The 22,187-nt window shown below is 50.6% G+C and overlaps 1 protein-coding gene across 1 annotated transcript; it reads left to right on the top strand.

Moving 5' to 3' along the window:
• The first annotated feature begins 140 nt into the window (after positions 1–140).
• On the top strand, positions 141–21,828 carry LOC132832937 (lymphotoxin-alpha-like). Its single transcript, XM_060851180.1, has 5 exons — positions 141–194; positions 1,792–1,828; positions 7,141–7,209; positions 18,436–18,495; positions 21,419–21,828. Exons 1-5 carry the CDS (start codon positions 141–143, stop codon positions 21,826–21,828), a joined length of 630 nt encoding a protein of 209 aa, XP_060707163.1.
• The last annotated feature ends 359 nt before the right edge of the window (positions 21,829–22,187 follow it).

The raw sequence follows: 22,187 nt of genomic DNA on the forward strand, positions 1-22,187 counted from the left end.
TATTCCTAACGGATGCTTAATGATATACCCTCAAATTTGGATACTTGGACTGTGCCCTCGGGATTTATGAGACATGTGAAGGTCAGAGGTTACTTGAAGTGAGCATGCATCAAATAACTGACCAAGTTAGAAATGTGGCGATGTACCAAAATGGGGAGAGAAACTCACTGGCTCACAGGGAAGGAGTGAACCAGGTAGCAGAATTGGGTGGCCCAGTGGTTAGCACTGCTGCCTCACAGCACCAGGGACCCGGGTTCAATTCCCACCTCCGGCAACTGTCCATGTGGAGTTTGCACATTGAACATATAGGCCCTTTGGCCCACGATGTTGTGTCGAGGTTTAATCCTAATGTTAAAATATAAAAACTTAACCTATGCACCCCTCAACTCACTGCTATCCATCTGCATGTCCAGCAGTCGCTTAAGTATCCCTAATGACTCTGCTTCCACCACCACCGCTGGCAATGCATTCACAACTCTCTGCATAGAGAGTTCTTCTTCCTAACCTCTCCGCCCCCACCCCACTCTGGCCTATCACCCTCACCTTGACCTCCTTCCACCTATCACATCTCCATCGCCCCTCCCCCAAGTCCCTCCTCCCTACCTTTTATCTTAGCCTGCTTGGCACACTCTCCTCATTCCTGATGAAGGGCTCTGACCCGAAACATCGAATTTCCTGTTCCTTGGATGCTGCCTGACCTGCTGTGCTTTAACCAGCAACACATTTTCAGCTGTGATCTCCAGCATCTGCAGACCTCACTTTTTACCTCTCTGCATAGAGAACCTACCTCTGACATCTCCTCTATACCTTCCTCCTAATACCTTCAAACTATGACCTCTCGTACCAGACAATCCTGCCCTGGGGACAAGTCTCTGGCTGTTGACTCTATCTATTCCTGTCAATATCTTGTACACCTCTCCCTGTGTCTGTGTAGGTGTGCTCCAGTTTCGTTCCCAATCCAAAGATTTGGAGGTTAGGGTGGATTGGCCACGCTAAATTGCCCGTAGTGTTCAGGGATGTGTAGGTTAGGTGCATTAGTCAGGGGGAAATGTAGAGTAATTGGGAATGGGTCTGGGTGGGATACTCTTCAGAGGGTCAGTGTGACCTTGTTGGGCCAAATGGCCTGTTTCCACACTGTAGGGATTCTAGAAGGAGTGATACAGTGACAGGAAGTGGACTTGCAATAGAGTTCCAAGGAGACAAGCATTAATTGTTTTGTTTTAGATTAGATTAGATTACTTACAGTGTGGAAACAGGCCCTTCGGCCCAACAAGTCCACACCGACCCACCGAAGCGCAACCCTCCCATACCCCTACATTTACCCCTACCTAACACTACGGGCAATTTAGCATGGCCAATTCACCTGACCCGCACATCTTTGGACTGTGGGAGGAAACTGGAGCACCCGGAGGAAACCCACGCAGACACGGGGAGAATGTGCAAACTCCACACAGTCAGTCGCCTGAGTCAGGAATTGAACCCGGGTCTCTGGCGCTGTGAGGCAGCAGTGCTAACCACTGTGCCACCGTGCCGTTTTGTTTCCTGCAGGCCAGATTCAGTAGTGTCCTGCCAATAACAGAGAGAGTGGGTGGCACGTGCCCCCAGCCGTAGTAGTACAGGCAGATACAGGTACATTCGGGACATGTCAGCTACTCTTGGATAGGATGATAGTAAAATCAGATGGTATGTAGGTTAGGTTGAGCTTAGAGCAGAACAAAAGGTCGGTCTGACACTGAGGGCCGAAGGGCCTGTACTGGTCTACGTTCTAACACAGTGTTCTTGTTTCCCCAGGACTGTAAGACTGATTCAGGAAACAACAAGCCTGAACGTAAGTGTTTTCTCTCTCCCTCTCCCCCTGTCTGTCTGTACTCGTGTCTCATTGACCAGTGACGAGATATTACTCAGTAAAATAAAGACTCTCGTGCTGGCCCTTCTCCCCCGTGGGACTGGACCTTCTGAAGAACTTGACCAATGATAACAAGATAGATCGCCTTGTGACTGTGTTGCTGGAAGTGTAATGTTTATAGATGAAGGGAATGAATAAAACTCTGAGCCGGAAACACTTTGTAGCAAAAGCAAAGGAGAGAACAGGCTACTTTCAAACTGGCAGATGTAATGGAGGTTAAACTGACTGAGGTTAAAGATACCCAGGGTATTAGAATGAAAAAGGATAGAAAGAAACAATGCGTTCTCCTGACATTTATATTCGTTTCCCTACAGTGTGGAAACAGACCCTTCGGCCCAACACATGCCCCAGGGTTTACCCCTACCTAACACACCGGACAATTCACCTGACCCGCACATCTTTGGATGGTGGGAGGAAACCGGAGCACCCGGAGGAAACCCACGCAGACACGGGGAGAATGTGCAAACTCCACACAGACAGTTGCCTGAGGCAGGAATTGAACCCAGTTTCCTGGCTCTGTAAGGCAGCAGTGCTAACCACTGAGCCACTGTGCCACCCAAAGGGGCTTCTCACCCATCGCGTTAAACAGTCAGCCACAACTACGGCCCCCAGGCCCAAACTCACTTTTGGAGGGGCAGAGATCACGCATCACAGCTTTACAAACAGAGGGTCATGGGAAATAGAAGCAGGAGAAGGCCATTTGGCCCATTAGCCTCGATCATGCCTGAGCTACTACCTCAATTCCCTCATATCCCAGATGGTGCTGATATCAAGAAATCAGTTTATTTTTGTCTCGAGAGAAAGTGCTGAATGAGGAATCCTTCACAGCTTTCCGGAATTCCAAAACCTCTCGAGTTTCTGAGCGGAGAAGTTCCTCCTCACCTCAGTCCTAACTGGATTGGGATCTGAGCCAGAAACCCTCAGGGTTTATCCTGTGGGGAATTTCATATTCTCCAAGGAGATGACTTCAGAGAATACAGGCCCAGTCTCCTGAGTTTCTAAAGAAGGTCACTGTTGAAATAAAGGATGGACTGGGTTATCATCTTCCAAACTTCAGGAGCAGTCCTGGCAGAGTGACTGCATTTTCAAAGTTTGTGAGAAGGTTTGTAGCTCGGGTGCTCGTTGTTGTGGTTCTGTTCGCTGAGCTGGGAGTTTTTGTTGCAAACATTTTGTCCCCTGTCTAGGTGACATCCTCAGTGCTTGGGAGCCTCCTGTGAAGCGCTTCTGTGCTGATTCCTCCGGCATTTATACTGGTTTGTCTCTGCCGCTTCCGGTTGTCAGTTGCTGCCCGCTGCAGTGGCCGGTGTATTGGGTCCAGGTCGATGTGTCTGTTGGTAGAATTTGTGGATGAGTGCCATGCCTCTAGGAATTCCCTGGCTGTTCTCTGTTTGGCCTGCCCTATAATAGTGGTGTTGTCCCAATCGAATTCATGTTGTTTGTCATCTGCGTGTGTGGCCACTAGGTTCATGTTGTTTGTCATCTGAGTGTAGTGGCCATACAGATGACAAACAACATGAATTCGATTGGGACAACACCACTATTATAGGGCAGGCCAAATAGAGAACAGCCAGGGAATTCCTAGAGGCATGGCACTCATCCACAAATTCTACCAACAGACACATCGACCTAGACCCTATATACCGGCCACTGCAGTGGACAGCTACTGACAACTGGAAGCGACAGATTCAAACCAGTATAAATGCCGGAGGAATCAGCACAGAAGCGCTTCACAGGAGGCTCCCAAGCACTGAAGATGTCACCTAGAAAGGGGACGAAACGCTTGCAACAAAAACTCCCAGCTCGGCGAACAGAACCACAACAGAGTGACTGCATGTTATGTAATTTTTTCAATTCATTTCTGTGACTTGGAGGTTGCTGGCTGGGCCCAGCATTGATAGCCCATCCCTAATTGCCCCTTGAGAAGGTGGGGGTGAGCTGCCTTCTTGAATCACTGCAGTCCACTCGCTGGGGGTTGACCCACAATGCCGGCAGGGAGGGAATTCCAGGATTTTGACCCAACGATTATGAAGGAACAGCGATATATTTCCGAGTCAGGGTGGGGAGTGGCTTGGAGGGGAGCTTGTGTGTTCCGAAGTACCTGCTGCCCTTGTCCTTTCAGTTGGAAGTGGTGGTGGGTTTGGAAGGTGCTGTCTCAGGATCTTTGGCGAATTTCTGGAGGACATGAATTGATAAAAGACAGGGAAATGTTTGTGTAGAAAGTGACCTGGTGTCCACTGAAAGCAAGCTTTCAGGAGCAACAAGCAGTTAGGAAGGGAACAGGTCCCTGCTACACGGGCTGGGTACAGACGCAACAATGTCTTCCTCAACTGCACAGAGTGAGACCACAGCGTGCAGTATTGCATGTGCAGTGTTGGTCTCCTGACCCAAGCAAAGATACAGTTGCCAAGAGGGAGCTCTGTGCAGCTCTGCCAGACTGGTCCCTGGGATGGTGGGTCTGACAGGACTGAGCCTTTATTCCCCAGGGGTTTGGGAATCTCATTGCGAACCAGAACCTATTGTGACAGGCCTTGGACAGGCCGGGTACAAAGTGACAATGTGCCTCCTTTCACAAGGTTCTGTTACCCTTGGCCTTTTTGTCAGAGATGAAAATGCGTTGCTGGTTAAAGCACAGCAGGTTAGGCAGCATCCAAGGAACAGGAAATTCGACGTTTCAGGCCAGAGCCCTTCATCAGAGAGTTTGTCAAAGACACAGACTCCCAAAAGTCAAAATTGAAGGGTTTTAGGGCCAATTTGCTCATAGCTAACAGAAACTGCGCTGGGGAAAAACAGGCTTTCAATGTTTAAACGAAACAATGAGAGGGGCGTAGCTAGTGTTCCCAGCTCGGCTTTACTCTGGCCTGGTTTGGATTTGGCACAGTCGTGTTTCTGAAACTGCTGGACCCCCAGAAGCAGCTCCATGTTGGTTCTCTCTCTCCCTCTCTGACATCTCTCCTGCCAGACCCTGTGTTTGATTTTACCCTTTGTGCCCAGGGGGTGTTTATGGGGGATTGCTGCAATTATTGGGAGCAGCGTCATTGAGTTGGGGTAGATTTTCGGAGCAGTGAAGAATTCTGCTCTCTTTTGTTTGTGCTTCATTCGGTAATCTTGGAAATAAATTCAGTTTTGTTTAAAATGGAGTGGTTTGACCAGCTGCATCTCCCCTGAAATACCCGCCTTCCACCCCGGATTAAAACCACCAGCAGTGAGAGAGTCTGGGGTTACTTGCTTGAAATGTTCTGAGGGCAGGGGCTCTGGCGTGGTCCATCCCACGGGGCGCATCTCCTTCACCAGGGTGTCCAGAGCAAGGTGGCACGGGCCAGTGTGAACAGGCCTGAGGGGAAATGTCTTCACTCAGACGATAGTGACCTGGAGGCACTGAGTGTGTTCGAGAAAGAAATCAATAGATTTCCAGAGGTTTGGAGGAGTTTGGGGAGGGGGTGGGGGAATGTGGCGCTGAGTCAGAGGATCAGCTGTCATCACGTTTAATAGAGGAGTAGGCTCAATGGGCCGAAAGGCCTGCTTCTGCTCCCATTGTCTGCGTCCCTATGGCCTCTCCCCCGCCAAACTAAATAATTGATCCACTTATCAACAATTGGAAGGCAAACCTCACTTACCTGACTGGCCAGAGCCCGCCAATGTGAGGGCTTACTTACTCTGTTTGAAACAATCCTCAATCCTACGCACTCCAGTCTTCCTCCCCAAACTCTGGTGGAGAACTGATCAAAATCTTTCTGAAAATCCAAACGCAAACCTCCCCACTGACTCGCCGTCCCAGCTGCTCTGTTCCTAAAACCAGAAAACTCCAAAAGGTTTGTCAAATATGCTCTCCCCTGCTTAGGCCCACTCTGTCCCTCCCCTGTATGGCCTTGAATGACTTGGTGTTCAGTTATCACAATGCTCTCCCCCCTCCTCCTTTCTTAAATAGTGGGGTTACGTTTATAAACTTCCAATCTATCGGAACCACATCCGAATCTGTGGAACTTTGAACAGTAATCACTGGAGCATCCTAAATCTCTAAGACCACTTCCTTCTACACCCTGGGATTTTGACCACTGGGCCCCGGGGAACTTATTAAATCCAAACAGGTTTTTTTTCACTTAAACTAAATTTTTTTACATCCTTAATCTCCACAGTCCCTTGGTTCTTTCGTATTTCTGAAAGTTCTTTGCATCTTTCCCAAGGCAGACAGCAACAAACTATTTATGTGCATTCCCTTCACATTTGGTGAGCTGAGGAGGGGTTTCTACAGCCAGAGGGTGGGGACTCTGTGGAATACACTGCCACAGGGGACAGTCGACCGAAAATCATTGAATGTACTTAAGAGAGAAAGAGAGACGGACAGGTTCACGATTAGTAAGGGGATCAAGAGTTCATGGAGAATGGCGTTGAGATACCTATCAGAGTCGAAAGTGTGTTGCTGGAAAAGCACAGCCGGTCAGGCAGCATCCGAGGAGCGGGAGAATCGACGTTTCCGGCGTAAGGCCTTCATCAGGAAATGCCCGAAACGTCGATTCTCCTGCTCCTCGGATGCTGCCTGACCGGCTGCGCTTTTCCAGCACCACGCTCTCCTCTCTGATCGCCAGCATCTGCAGTCCTCCTTGAGCAACATATCAGCCAGGATTGAATGGCTGAACAGACTCAATGGGGGGGGGAAGGGCAGAATGGCCTAATTCTGCTGTTCTGGGTCTGATGGAGCGGCCTGGGGATCGTGTGAGGTGTACATGAAATGCTGACAAAACTACAAGGAGGAAACACAGCTGGTCAGGTAGTCTTCCCTGCGGTTTAGAAGATTAGGGGTAATTTGATAGGAATTTTCAGAACAGAACAATGAAGCCAGATTAGAGGGGGGATCGATTTCTGCGTGGGAAGCCGGGTATTACACACAATTAGTGCCAGAACTTAAGGGAGCAAAATTCTCAAAACTGGATCCAGTTCCTGACTGGCTGGGGTTGGAGACACAATGTGAATGGCAATTGATGCTCAGTCGAGCGTAAACGTCAAATACGAGGGATAGATTTCAATGAATTAATTGCATTAAGGAATGTTGGCCAGAAGTGGGTATATGTAACTAGCTCAGAGATCTGCCCCAATCTCCTTTATGGATAGAATGGTGGGAAGGGCTGAATAGCCTCCTCCGGTTTGTAATGCTGGTATTGTTGGAGTCCCTGCTGTCGCTGGGCAGAGCCGCGTAACGATCAGCTTTCTGAGACAGTGACCATCTTGTTTTCATTCAGGGCTACCCAACGACACGGGCCTGGAGACAAACCCCTCCCCTCCACCCAGCAGTAGGTCTTCCATTAAGGGTAAGTCCCATTTCATTCCTTCAAATTCAGAAAGCTCATGTTTCACCATCAGGCACTGTCTCCCTGTGGGACAGTGGGTCAGACACTGTCTCCCTGTGGGACAGTGGGTCAGACACTGTCTCTCTGTGGGACAGTGGGTCGGACACTGTCTCCCTGTGGGACAGTGGGTCGGACACTGTCTCCCTGTGGGACAGTGGGTCAGACACTGTCTCCCTGTGGGACAGTGGGTCAGACACTGTCTCCCTGTGGGACTGGGTGGGGACAGTGGGTCAGACACTGTCTCCCTGTGGGACTGGGTGGGGACAGTGGGTCAGACACCGTCTCCCTGTGGGACTGGGTGGGGACAGTTGGTCAGACACTGTCTCCCTGTGGGACTGGGTGGGGACAGTGGGTCAGACACTGTCTCCCTGTGGGACTGGGTGGGGACAATGGGTCAGACACTGTCTCCCTGTGGGACTGAGTGGGGACAGTGGGTCAGACACTGTCTCCCTGTGGGACTGGGTGGGGACAGTGGGTCAGACACTGTCTCCCTGTGGGACTGGGTGGGGACAGTGGGTCAGACACTGTCTCCCTGTGGGACTGGGTGGGAGAGTGGGTCAGACACTGTCTCCCTGTGGGACTGGGTGGGGACAGTGGGTCAGACACTGTCTCCCTGTGGGACTGGGTGGGGACAGTGGGTCAGACACTGTCTCCCTGTGGGACTGGGTGGGGACAGTGGGTCAGACACTGTCTCCCTGTGGGACTGGGTGGGGTTTTTATTAAGGTGCACCACAGCAAGTTAGTCAGTCAATATAAAGCACATGGTACAGGGGGTCAGGATCCGGCAGGGATTAATGTGAGGAGAGTGGGAATAAATGGGTCATTCTCACATGCTCAGGCTGTGACGAGTGGGGTGCTCCAAGGATAAACACTTGGGCCCATCCTTTGCCCAATGACTGCTACTGATTTGGATGTGGGCAGCACGTGTGGTATTTTCAGATTTATAGCTGGGACAAAGTGAAGTGGGAATGTGTGTGTGGCGAGGAGGATTTGGACAGGCCGAGTGATTTGGGAGAGACAGTGGTGAATGTCACCTCATGCCAACAAACATAACATTCCCCACTTTGGTGGGAAGACGAGATGTGAAGAGTATTTCCCAGATGGGGAGAGGATGGACACTGCCCTGCGATAACTCCTTTAGGAATAGGCAGCTAACAGTTTCCCCATGAGAGATGGGAAACAACCCACCTGCCGTTTCCCTGTACTCAGTCAGACTGCCTTTCTGAGGAAGGGAGTTACATCCACTCTCTCCCAATCTGATGGGACTGTCCCGGAATCCAATTAAAACCAAAGCACAGGATGCATTCAGTAAGATCACAGGATGTAGTCCATTAGATTCCAACAACGTTCCTCATTTGGAATTCTGTGTCTTTCCTTCTCTTCCACTTCGTGAATCACTGCTTCTCCCGATCGTGGTGAACTCTTCCCAGCCAGAGAGCTGATGTTCCTGAGATTGGCCCGTCCAATTTAACAAGGGCCGTTGATGATGAGAATCTGGGATAATTTACAGAAACTACACTCATTGAACGGACACAGAGAAAATCCTGAGATTCCTGTCTGTTAGGAACATTCACGAAGAGCATGGCTGGTCTGTTGCCTAACTCTGTCTGTCCGCCTTGGCTTCATTACATATCATCTCTTTCAGGTTTAAATTTAACAATTGAATTAGCATCGATCACTGTTTGAGGAAGTTTTGTCAGGAATGACCTATCTTTCATGAATCCAGACTGAGTCTCCCTGAGCAACTCAAGAGGGGCACAGTGGCTGGCACTGCTGCCTCACAGTGCCAGGGACCTGGGTTCGATCCCAGTGTGGAGCTGGCATGTTCTCCCTGTGTCTGCGTGGGTTCCCTCTGGGTGCTCCAGTTTCCACCCACTGTCCAAAGATGTGAAGGTTAGAGTGGATTGGCCGTGCTAGAGTGTCCAGGGCTGTGTAGGTTAGGAGCATCATTTCGGGGGAATGTTGAGTGACAGGGTAGGGGAATGACCTTATCCCTGACTGTAGGCTCGACTCGTTGCATCAACGGGTTCCTCATCATTCACGGGCTTCCAACTTCTTATGGAGTGCAGTGACATGGGGAGACCTCCAATCCAGGGGTAAAACTCCGGAATCCAGGGAACTCTGAAGGATGATGCTTTGGCCCTAGGCAGTGTACCCTCCTCTCTCCTTGAACACCCGTGGATGGAAACCATTGGGTCCTGGGAATTTCTCATCCCTCCGTTTCACTCACGTGCCTGTTATTGATGATTTACTTCAGTTCATCTCCCTGATACTGGGTTAATTTCTTTGGGACATCCACAAGCTCTCCTCCTTTCCAGCTGTGAATACACCCGCAAAATAATGGTTCTCTGTACCTGCTTTTTCCCCCACTGTCATTGACTATATCCCCCACTGTCATTGACTATATCCATCCCTGTCATTGACAATATCCCCCACTGTCATTGACAACATCCCCACTATCATTGACAATATCCCCCACTGTCATTGACAATATCCCCCACTGTCATTGACAACATCCCCCACTGTCATTGACAACATCCCCCACTGTCATTGACAATATCCCCCACTGTCATTGACTATATCCCCACAGTCATTGACAATACTCCCACTGTCATTGACTATATCCCCACAGTCATTGACAATACTCCCACTGTCATTGACTATATCTCCACTGTCATTGACTATATCCCCCACTGTCATTGACTATATTTCCACTGTCATTGACAATACTCCCACTGTCATTGACTATATCCCCCACTGTCGTTGACTATATCCCCCACTGTCATTGACTATATCCCCCACTGTCATTGACAATATCCCCCACTGTCATTGAATATATCTCCACTGTCATTGACAATATCCCCCACTTTCATTGACTCTATCCCCCACTGTCATTGACAACATCTCCACTGTCATTGACAATATCCCCCACTTTCATTGACTCTATCCCCCACTGTCATTGACTATATCCGCCACTGTCATTGACAATATCCCCACTGTCATTGACTATATATCCACTGTCATTGACTATATCCCCACTGTCATTGACAATATCCCCCACTGTCATTGACTCTATCCCCCACTGTCATTGACTATATCCGCCACTGTCATTGACAATATCCCCACTGTCATTGACTATATATCCACTGTCATTGACTATATCCCCACTGTCATTGACAATATCCCCCACTGTCATTGACAATATCCCCACTGTCATTGACTATATCCCCCACTGTCATTGACAATATCCCCACTGTCATTGACAATATCCCCTACTGTCATTGACTATATCCCCCACTGTCATTGACAATACTCCCACTGTCATTGACTATATCCCCACTGTCATTGACTATATCCCCCACTGTCATTGACTATATCTCCCACTGTCATTGACTATATCTCCACTGTCATTGACTATATCTTCACTGTCATTGACAATATCCCCCACTGTCATTGACTATATCCCCCACTGTCATTGACAATATCCGCCACTGTCATTTACAATATCCGCCACTGTCATTGACTATATCCCCCACTGTCATTGACTATATCCCCCACTGTCATTGACTATATCCCCTACTGTCATTGTCAATATCCCCCACTGTCATTGTCAATATCCCCCACTGTCATTGACTATATCCGCCACTGTCATTGACTATATCCCCCACTGTCATTGACTATATCCCCCACTGTCATTGACAATATCCACCACTGTCATTGACTATATCCCCACTGTCATTGACTATATCCCATAGAACAAAGAACATAGAACATAGAACATAGAACAATACAGCACAGAACAGGCCCTTCGGCCCACGATGTTGTGCCGAACATCTATCCTAGATTAAGCACCCATCCACGTACCTATCCAATTGCCGCTTAAAGGTCACCAATGATTCTGACTCTACCACTCCCATGGGCAACGCATTCCATGCCCCCACCACTCTCTGGGTAAAGAACCCAGTCCTGACATCTCCCCTATACCTTCCACCCTTCACCTTAAATTTATGTCCCCTTGTAACAGTCTGTTGTACTCGGGGAAAAAGTTTCTGACTGTCTATTCTATCTATTCCTCTGATCATCTTATATACCTCTATCAAGTCACCCCTCATCCTTCACCGTTCCAACGAGAAAAGGCCGAGAACTCTCAACTTATCCTCGTATGACCTATTCTCCATTCCAGGCAACATCCTGGTAAATCTTCTCTGCACCCTCTCCAAAGCTTCCACATCTTTCCTAAAGTGAGGCGACCAGAACTGCACACAGTACTCCAAATGTGGCCTTACCAAGGTCCTGTACAGCTGCAACATCACTTCACGACTCTTAAATTCAATCCCTCTGATAATGAATGCTAATACACCATAGGCCTTCTTACAAGCTCTATCCACCTGAGTGGCAACTTTCAAAGATCTATGTACATAGACCCCAAGATCCCTCTGTTCCTCCACCTTACTAAGAACCCTACCGTTAACCCTGTATTCCGCATTCTTATTTGTCCTTCCAAAATGGACAACCTCACACTTGGCAGGGTTGAACTCCATCTGCCATGCCTCAGCCCAGCTCTGCATCATATCTAAGTCCCTTTGCAGCCAACAACAGCCCTCCTCACTGTCCACAACTCCACCAATCTTCGTATCATCTGCAAATTTACTGACCCACCCTTCGACTCCCTCATCCAAGTCATTAATAAAAATTACAAACAGCAGAGGACCCAGAACTGATCCCTGCGGAACTCCACTTGTAACTGGGCTCCAGGCTGAATATTTACCATCTACCACCACTCTCTGACTTCGACCGGTTAGCCAGTTTTCTATCCAATTGACCAAATTTCCCTCTATCCCATGCCTCCTGACTTTCCGCATAAGCCTACCATGGGGAACCTTATCAAATGCCTTACTAAAATCCATGTACACTACATCCACTGCTCTACCCTCATCCATATGCTTGGTCACCTCCTCAAAGAATTCAATAAGACTTGTAAGGCAAGACCTACCCTTCACAAATCCGTGCTGGCTGTCCCTAATCAAGCAGTGTCTTTCCAGATACTCATAAATCCTATCCCTCAGTACCCTTTCCATTACTTTGCCTACCACAGAAGTAAGACTAACTGGCCTGTAATTCCCGGGGTTATCCCTATTCCCTTTTTTGAACAGGGGCACAACATTCGCTACTCTCCAGTCCCCTGGTACCACCCCCGTTGACAGTGAAGACGAAAAGATCATTGCCAACGGTACTGCAATTTCTTCTCTTGCTTCCCACATAATCCTAGGATATATCCCGTCAGGCCCGGGGGACTTGTCTATCCTCAAGTTGTTCAAAATGTCCAACACAACTTCCTTCCTAACAAGTATCTCTTCTAGCTTACCAGTCCGTTTCACACTCTCCTCTTCAACAATACGGTCCCCCTCGTTTGTAAATACTGAAGAAAAGTACTCTTTCAAGACCTCTCCTATCTCCTCTGACTCAATACACAATCTCCCACTACTGTCCTTGATCGGACCTACCCTCGTTCTCGTCATTCTCATGTTTCTCACATACGCATAAAATGCCTTGGGGTTATCCTTGAACCTATCCGCCAAGGATTTTTCATGCCCTCTCTTAGCTCTCCTGATCCCTTTCTTCAGGTCCCTTCTGGCTATCCTGTATCCCTCCACTGCTCTGTCTGAACCCTGTTTCCTCAACCTTATGTAAGCCTCCTTCTTCCTCTTTACTAGACATTCAACCTCCCTCGTCAACCAAGGCTCCCTCACATGACCATTTCTTTCCTGCTTGATAGGTACATACACATCAAGGACACATCGTATCTGCTCCTTGAAGAAGTTCCACATTTCCACCACATCCTTCCCTGACAGCCTATGCTCCCAACTTATGCTCCTCAAATCCTGTCTCACAGCATCGTAATTTCCCTTCCCCCAATTGTAAAATCTACCCTGTTGTGCGCACCTATCTCTCTCCATAACCAAGGTGAAAGTCACAGAATTGTGGTCACCATCACCAAAATGTTCACCCACTAACAAGCCCATCACTTGTCCCGGTTCATTACCGAGTACCAAATCCAATATGGCCTCCCCTCTGGTTGGACAATCTACATATTGAGTTAGAAAAGCTTCCTGGACACACTGCACAAACACCGCCCCATCCAATCTACTTGATCTAAAGAGCTTCCAATCAATATTTGGGAAGTTGAAGTCGCCCATGACTACGACCCTGTGGCTTCTGCACCTTTCCAAAATCTGTTTCCCAATCTGTTTCTCCACATCTCTGCTGCTATTGGGGGGCCTATAGTAAACACCCAACAAGGTGACTGCACCTTTCCTATTTCTGACTTCAGCCCATACTACCTCCAAGGGCAGATCCCCCTCAAACTGCCTTTCTGCAGCCGTTATACCATTTCTAATTAGCAATGCCACCCCCCCTCCTTTTTTTACCACCCTCCCTAATCTTACTGAAACATCTGTAACCAGGAACCTCCAACAACCATTCCTGTCCCTCATCTATCCACGTTTCCGTGATGGCCACAACATCGTAGTCCCAGGTACCAATCCACGCCTTAAGTTCACCCACCTTATTTCTGATACTCCTTGCGTTGAAGTATACGCACTTGAGCCCATCTGTGTCTGCAAGTATTCCCTGTCAGTGCTACCTTCTCCACAGCCTCCCTACATTCTTGGACATCCTGACAAACAGCTAGCTTACTTGCTGGACTACAAGTCTGGATCCCATCCCCCTGCCAAGTTAGTTTAAACCCCCCCGAAGAGTGCTAGCAAACCTACCCCCAAGGATATTGGTGCCCTTCTGGTTCAGGTGCAACCCGTCCTGTTTGTACAGGTCCCACCTTCCCCAAAATGCAGTCCAATTGTCCAAATACCTGAAGCCCTCCCTCCTACACCATCCTTGCAGCCACGTGTTCAACTGCACTCTCTCCCTATTCCTTGCCTCACTGTCACGTGGCACTGGCAACAACCCAGAGATGATGACTCTGTCCGTCCTAGCTTTTAGCTTCCAGCCTAACTCCCTGAGCTCTTGAATGACCTCCCCATCCCTCTTCCTACCTATGTCGTTGGTGCCAATGTATACCACGACTTCTGGCTGCACACCCTCCCCCTTAAGGATTCTGAAGGCACGGTCCGAGACGTCTCGGACCCTGGCACCCGGGAGGCAACAAACCATCCGAGAGTCTCGCCCATGTCCACAGAACCGCCTGTCCGTCCCTCTAACTAGAGAGTCTCCTATAATTAGCGCTCTCCTCCTCTCCCCCTTTCCCTTCTGAGTCTCAGAGCCAGACCTCACGCCACAAACCCCGTCACTGCAGCTTACACCTGCAAGGCTGTCCCCCACCAACAGTTTCCAAAGCTGTATACTTATTGTTTAGGGGAACGACCACAGGGGAACCCTGCACTGCCTGCTTCTTCCCCTTCCCACCTCTAACTGTTACCCAGCTACCTCTGTTCTCCAGGGTAACTATGTCCCTGTAGCTTCTATCAATCACCCTCTCAGCCTCTCGAATAATCCTCAGCTCATCCAACTCCAGTTCCAGTTCCCTAACTTGTTCAGTGAGGAGCAGGATCTGACTGCATTTCCTGCAGACGAAGTCGGCAGGAGTGTCGGTGGTCACCCCTACCTCAAACATCCTGCAGGAGGAACATTCCACTGCCTGCACTGCCATGACTGTACAGTTTGTCTCCAAAACAAGAACACTGAGTCAATAACACTGAGTCGCTTACCTGTGGACTTTAAAGTTAGGTTAGAGGAGGAGGATGGGAGGGAGGCCCTACGAAGTAGGGCCTGGGGTCTAGAACACACCCACTCAAATACCAATCACTTACTTTTGTGACCAGCTCTGCGCTACAACCTCACTTCCGCCCAGCTCCCCTATTGTCATTGTCGATATCCCCACTGTCATTGACAATACTCCCACTGTCATTGACAATATCCCCCACTGTCATTGACTATATCCCCCACTGTCATTGACAATATCCCCCACTGTCATTGACTATATCCCCCACTGTCATTGACAATATCCCCCACTGTCATTGACTAGATCCCCACTGTCATTGACTATATCCATCCCTGTCATTGACTATATCCCCCACTGTCATTGACTATATCCCCCACTGTCATTGACAATATCCCCCACTGTCATTGACTATATCCCCCACTGTCATTAACAATATCCCCCACTGTCATTGACTATATCCCCCACTGTCATTGACAATATCCCCACTGTCATTGACTATATCCCCCACTGTCATTGACTATATCCCCCACTGTCATTGACAATATCCCCCACTGTCATTGACTATATCCCCCACTGTCATTGAAATTATCTGCACTGTCATTGACTATATCCCCACTGTCATTGACAATATCCCCCACTGTCATTGACTATATCCCCCACTGTCATTGACAATATCCCCCACTGTCATTAACAATATCCCCCACTGTCATTGACTATATCCCCCACTGTCATTGAAATTATCTGCACTGTCATTGACTATATCCCCCACTGTCATTGACTATATCCCCCACTGTCATTGACTATATCCCCCACTGTCATTAACAATATCCCCCACTGTCATTGACTATATCCCCCACTGTCATTGAAATTATCTGTACTGTCATTGACTATATCCCCACTGTCATTGACAATATCCCCCACTGTCATTGACAATATCCCCCACTGTCATTGACTATATCCCCCACTGTCATTGACAATATCCCCCACTGTCATTAACAATATCCCCCACTGTCATTGAAATTATCTGCACTGTCATTGACTATATCCCCACTGTCATTGACTATATCCCCCACTGTCATTGACTATATCCCCCACTGTCATTGACAATATCCCCCACTGTCATTGACTATATCCCCCACTGTCATTGACTGTATCCCCCACTGTCATTGACTATATCCCCCACTGTCATTGACAATATCCCCCACTGTCATTGACAATATCCCCACTGTCATTGACAATATCCCCCACTGTCATTGACTATATCCCCCACTGTCATTGACAATATCCCCCACTGTCATTGACAATATCCCCACTGTCATTGACAATATCCCCCACTGTCATTGACCATATCCTCCACTGTCATTGAAATTATCTGCACTGTCATTGACTATATCCCCACTGTCATTGACAATATCCCCCACTGTCATTGACTATATCCCCCACTGTCATTGACAATATCCCCCACTGTCATTGACAATATCGCCCACTGTCATTGACTATATCCCCCACTGTCATTGAAATTATCTGCACTGTCATTGGCTATATCCCCCACTGTCATTGACTATATCCCCCACTGTCATTGACAATATCCCCCACTGTCATTAACAATATCCCCCACTGTCATTGACAATATCCCCCACTGTCATTAACAATATCCCCACTGTCATTGACAATATCCCCCACTGTCATTAACAATATCCCCCACTGTCATTGACTATATCCCCCATTGTCATTGACAATATCCCCCACTGTCATTGACTATATCCCCCATTGTCATTGACAATATCCCCCACTGTCATTGACAACATCCCCACTGTCATTGACAACATCCCCCACTGTCATTGACTATATCCCCCACTGTCATTGACAATATCCCCCACTGTCATTGAAATTATCTGCACTGTCATTGACTATATCCCCCACTGTCATTGACAACATCCCCACTGTCATTGACAATATCCCCCACTGTCATTGACTATATCCCCACTGTCATTGACAATATCCCCCACTGTCATTGACAACATCCCCCACTGTCATTGACTATATCCCCCACTGTCATTGACTACATCCCCCACTGTCATTGACAATATCCCCCACTGTCATTGACTGTATCCCCCACTGTCATTGACTGTATCCCCCACTGTCATTGACAATATCCCCCACTGTCATTGACTGTATCCCCCACTGTCATTGACTATATCCCCCACTGTCATTGACTGTATCCCCCACTGTCATTGACAATATCCCCCACTGTCATTGACTGTATCCCCCACTGTCATTGACTGTATCCCCCACTGTCAGCCTTTGGTGGGCCATAGTCACCGTAACCAGCCACTTCCCCTTTAACGACATGTAAAATTCTTATTGTCTTTCATCATCGTTCTCAGCCGCTTTCTGTTCCTTTGTTGTTCCTTGGACTAGCCCCATCTGTGCAGTTCTTTGTTCCTTCAGACGCAGTTCATTTTAATTTTACCCTGTGCCTTACTCCCTTCGAATATCCAAGGCTGAGAGTCAGAAACCCTCTTGCACATAGGTACAAACTGCTTCTGAAAAGCAGGAAATGTTGCTATCAACACCCTCCGCTGTCCCTCGGTTGTTTCACCAATGAGCAGAATTTCCCAATTTCCTGTCGGCAGTGCCTGCCTCCCTGAAACCCAAAACTCTCGTGTCTGATGTTTGCTGACCTGGAGCTGGCTGGAGCGTGACTGAGTTATGATCACGTTTTGACGAACAGTGTGATCAGGAATTAATTCCGGTTCCTTGATCATTGTTAGATCCGACATTGCTTTGTTCCTGTGTCTGAGCCAAGCCCTACGTCTACAGCAAACTCTTGCAGACACACTCTCGGGATTCATAAACATCAGACAATCACTCAGCAGGTCCGGTATCATCTGTGGGGAGCAGTCGGAGGGAATCCTTTGTTCCTGAGCTTCCTTCTGGGAGCTGTGCGCCTGTCTTTCCGAATCGGCGGAAAGATTAAAATTCCTCCAGTAACTCGACTCTGCCTATGTGCTCAGTTCCCGAATATCATCATGTGTAGGGTCCAGCTGTTACACGGTGGTCAAGATCTGACAACAATCATCGACTACGATCCTTTATCCCCCCCTCAGTTCCACCCAGAAGTTCTCGGCTGGGTGCTTTTTCCTGGTGATGTCCTCCACCACCATGAAACGTGGTTCTGTTCCTACTCAGTAAATGCTAATACTTCTCTCCCCAACAAACCAGAGAAAGCTGATAGGCTGCACTCTCAAAGCTCTGCTCATGTCTCTGGAATAGTTATCATTTCAGAGTCACCGATATGTTTGGCAGATGAGTAGGAACTTCCAAACTGCAAGAGTGCTTAATGTTGGAATATTGGTAAAGTCTCTGAATCAGTATTACATGAAGTATTGTTGTATAAAGATGGAATAATTCCATGAAGATAATTGATCATCCATTTCTCCGTACAGATCAAACTGGATGTGAGGGGCGGAAATGCAATGTATCACTGCCAATTGCACACATCGTAGGTAAATATCAAGTTCACAAATATTAGGTTCTCCATCACTAACACACAGCCCGTCCCTCTCTCCCAGCCCCTCCCTCACTAACACACAGCCTGTCCCTCCCTCCCAGCCCCTCCCTCACTAACACACAGCCTGTCCCTCTCTCCCAGCCCCTCCCTCACTAACACACAGCCTGTCCCTCTCTCCCAGCCCCTCCCTCACTAACACACAGCCTGTCCCTCTCTCCCAGCCCCTCCCTCACTAACACACAGCCTGTCCCTCTCTCCCAGCTCCTCCCTCACTAACACACAGCCTGTCCCTCTCTCCCAGCCCCTCCCTCACTAACACACAGCCTGTCCCTCTCTCCCAGCCCCTCCCTCACTAACACACAGCCTGTCCCTCTCTCCCAGCTCCTCCCTCACTAACACACAGCCTGTCCCTCTCTCCCAGCCCCTCCCTCACTAACACACAGCCTGTCCCTCTCTCCCAGCCCCTCCCTCACTAACACACAGCCTGTCCCACTCTCCCAGCCCCTCCCTCACTAACACACAGCCTGTCTCTCTCTCCCAGCTCCTCCCTCACTAACACACAGCCTGTCCCACTCTCCCAGCCCCTCCCTCACTAACACACAGCCTGTCCCACTCTCCCAGCCCCTCCCTCACTAACACACAGCCTGTCCCTCTCTCCCAGCCCCTCCCTCACTAACACACAGCCTGTCCCTCTCTCCCAGCCCCTCCCTCACTAACACACAGCCTGTCCCTCTCTCCCAGCCCCTCCCTCACTAACACACAGCCTGTCCCTCTCTCCCAGCCCCTCCCTCACTAACACACAGCCTGTCCCTCTCTCCCCCTCCCTCACTAACACACAGCCTGTCCCACTCTCCCAGCCCCTCCCTCACTAACACACAGCCTGTCCCACTCTCCCAGCCCCTCCCTCACTAACACACAGCCTGTCCCTCTCTCCCAGCCCCTCCCTCACTAACACACAGCCAGTCCCTCTCTCCCAGCCCCTCCCTCACTAACACACAGCCTGTCCCACTCTCCCAGCTCCTCTTTCACTAACACACAGCCTGTCCCTCTCTCCCAGCCCCTCCCTCACTAACACACAGCCTGTCCCTCTCTCCCAGCCCCTCCCTCACTAACACACAGCCTGTCCCTCTCTCTCAGCCCCTCCCTCACTAACACACAGCCTGTCCCTCTCTCCCAGCCCCTCCCTCACTAACACACAGCCTGTCCCACTCTCCCAACCCCTCCCTCACTAACACACAGCCTGTCCCTCTCTCCCAGCCCCTCCCTCACTAACACACAGCCTGTCCCACTCTCCCAGCCCCTCCCTCACTAACACACAGTGTGTGAGTGGGGAGTGTGTGAGTCACAGTGTGTGTGGAGGGGTGAGTGTGTGAGTGGGGAGTGTGTGGGGGTGTGAGTGTAGTGGGGGAGTGTGTGTGGGGGAGTGTGTGTGGGGGAGTGTGTTGGGGGAGTGTGTGAAGGGGTGTGTGTGAGGGGGGTGTGTGTGAGGGGAGATTGTGTGAGGGGGCAATGTGTGGGGAGGTGTGTGAGGGGGGAGTGTGAGAGGGGGCAGTGTGTGAAGGGGGAGATTGTGTGAGGGGGGAGTGTGTGGGGAGGTGTGTGAGGGGGGAGTGTGTGGGGAGGTGTGTGAGGGGGGAGTGTGTGTGGGGGGAGTGTGTGGGGAGGTGTGTGAGGGGGGAGTGTGTGGGGAGGCGTGTGAGGGGGGAGTGTGAGAGGGGGCAGTGTGTGAAGGGGGAGATTGTGTGAGGGGGAGTGTGTGGGGAGGTGTGTGAGGGGGGAGTGTGTGAGGGGGGAGTGTGTGGGGAGGTGTGTGAGGGGGGAGTGTGTGTGGGGGGAGTGTGTGGGGAGGTGTGTGAGGGGGGAGTGTGTGTGGGGGGAGTGTGTGGGGAGGCGTGTGAGGGGGGAGTGTGAGATGGGGCAGTGTGTGAAGGGGGAGATAGTTTGAGGGGGAGAGTGTGTGAGGGGGTAGCGTGTGAGGGGGGAGCATGAGGTTGGGAGCGTGTGGGGGGTGTGTGTGAGGTTGGGAGCGTGTAGGGGGGAGCGTATTGGGGAGTGTGTATGGGGGGGAGTGTGTGAGGGGGGAGTGTGTGAGGGAGGAGTGTGTGTGCGCGGGGGGAGTGTGTGTGCGGGGTGTGCGAGGGGGAGTGTGTGTGTGGGGGGGAGTGTGTGAGGGGAGGAGTGCCTGTGATGGGGAGTGTGTGAGGGGGGAGTGTGTGAGGGGGGAGTATGTGTGAGAGGTGTGTGAGGGGGGAGTGTGTGTGAGAGGTGTGTGAGGGGGAGAGTGTGTGAGGGGGGGAGTGTGTGTGCGTGGGGACTGTGTGTGCGGGGTGTGCGAGGGGAGAGTGTGTGAGGGCGGAGCATGTGAGGGGTGTGTGTGAGGGCGGAGCGTGTGAGGGGGGAGCGTGTTGGGGGGAGTGTGTGAGGGGGGAGTGTATGAGGGTGAAACGTGTGAGGACAGCGTGTGGGTATGTGTGTGAGGGGGGGAGCATGTGGGGGGGGAGTGTGTGGGGGGTGTGTGTGAGGGGGGGAGTGTGGTGGGGAGCGTGTGGCGGGGTATGTGTGAGGGGGGAGTGTGTGAGGGTGTGTGTGAGTGGGAGCGTGTTGGGGGAGTGTGTGAGGGGGGAGCGTGTTGGGGGAGCGTGTGGGGGGGAGCGTGTGGGGGGGAGCATGTGGGGGGGAGTGTGTGGGGGTGTGTGTGTGAGGGGGGAGTGTGGTGGGGGAGCGTGTGGCGGGGTGTGTGTGAGGGGGAGTGTGTGAGTGGGAGCGTGTGAGGGAGGAGCATGTGAGGGGGGAGCGTGTGGGGGGGAGCGTCTGAGGGGGGAGCGTGTGGTGGGGGATGTGTGATGGGGTGTGTGTGAGGGGGGAGGCGGTATGTGAGTGGGAGTGTCTGATCTGTGTCTCTCCCGTTCCCCCCACAGGGAAGGCTGGTCGATCTGGATTGGTTTGGGATGACTCCTCACTCGAGTCCACCCGGGTGAAGATGGGATTCGAGAACGATGCGATTGTTATCGAGGAGTCGGGTTTTTACTACGTTTATTCCCAGGTGGCGTTTGTCGGCACGAACTGCAGTAAAGAATCCCTGGTCCTGGAGAACAGGCTGCTCTACAAACTACCCAACTACGACCAGGAGCACCCACAGGAACTGCTGGAGGTCACCGAGTCGGTGTGTGAGGGGAACACTCACCTGGTGAAATGGCAGCGGTCCCTCCGCCAGGGAGGGGTCTTCAATCTCAAGGCGCAGACCCTCCTCTCGGTCAAGATCATTCCCAGGGACAAGGCCGAGATGGAGCATCACAAGACTTACTTCGGAGCCTTTAAACTGCAGTGACTGTGCTCTCCGCACGAGGGGAGGGGGAGGGGAGGGAGTGGGAGGGAATCTGGGGGGGGGGGGAGGGGAGGGGAGGCGGGGGGATGGGTGTGGGTGGTGGGGTAAGTGGCTGCAATCACATTGGGCTGAGCAACTCGTCGACCCAGCAGCCTCGGAGTGGGCTGGGACGCCCATAGGTCAAAGGGCAATGACAATGAGGCCCCTTTAACTGACGGACCGTTAATGGCTGAGGGCTGTGGGTGGGTCCTTTCCCTTCCAGGGCAGACAAGACTTTGGGAATCCTTCCGATGCCTGGCTGTCTCCATCAGCGGCCTTCGGGCCTACACATATCACCCATGGTTGGCACCGAATGCGTCAGC

The sequence above is a fragment of the Hemiscyllium ocellatum genome, chromosome 35 (genome assembly GCF_020745735.1).
Source record: "Hemiscyllium ocellatum isolate sHemOce1 chromosome 35, sHemOce1.pat.X.cur, whole genome shotgun sequence".
Lineage (NCBI taxonomy): Eukaryota > Metazoa > Chordata > Chondrichthyes > Orectolobiformes > Hemiscylliidae > Hemiscyllium > Hemiscyllium ocellatum.

Excerpts from the sequence above, each read along its gene's own strand:
- LOC132832937 (XM_060851180.1), top strand. The coding sequence starts at position 141 with ATGTACCAAAATGGGGAGAGAAACTCACTGGCTCACAGGGAAGGAGTG. Across the intron at positions 195-1,791 it reads ACAGGGAAGGAGTGAACCAG|GACTGTAAGACTGATTCAGG; the intron begins GTAGCAGAATTG and ends TTGTTTCCCCAG. Across the intron at positions 1,829-7,140 it reads AGGAAACAACAAGCCTGAAC|GGCTACCCAACGACACGGGC; the intron begins GTAAGTGTTTTC and ends GTTTTCATTCAG.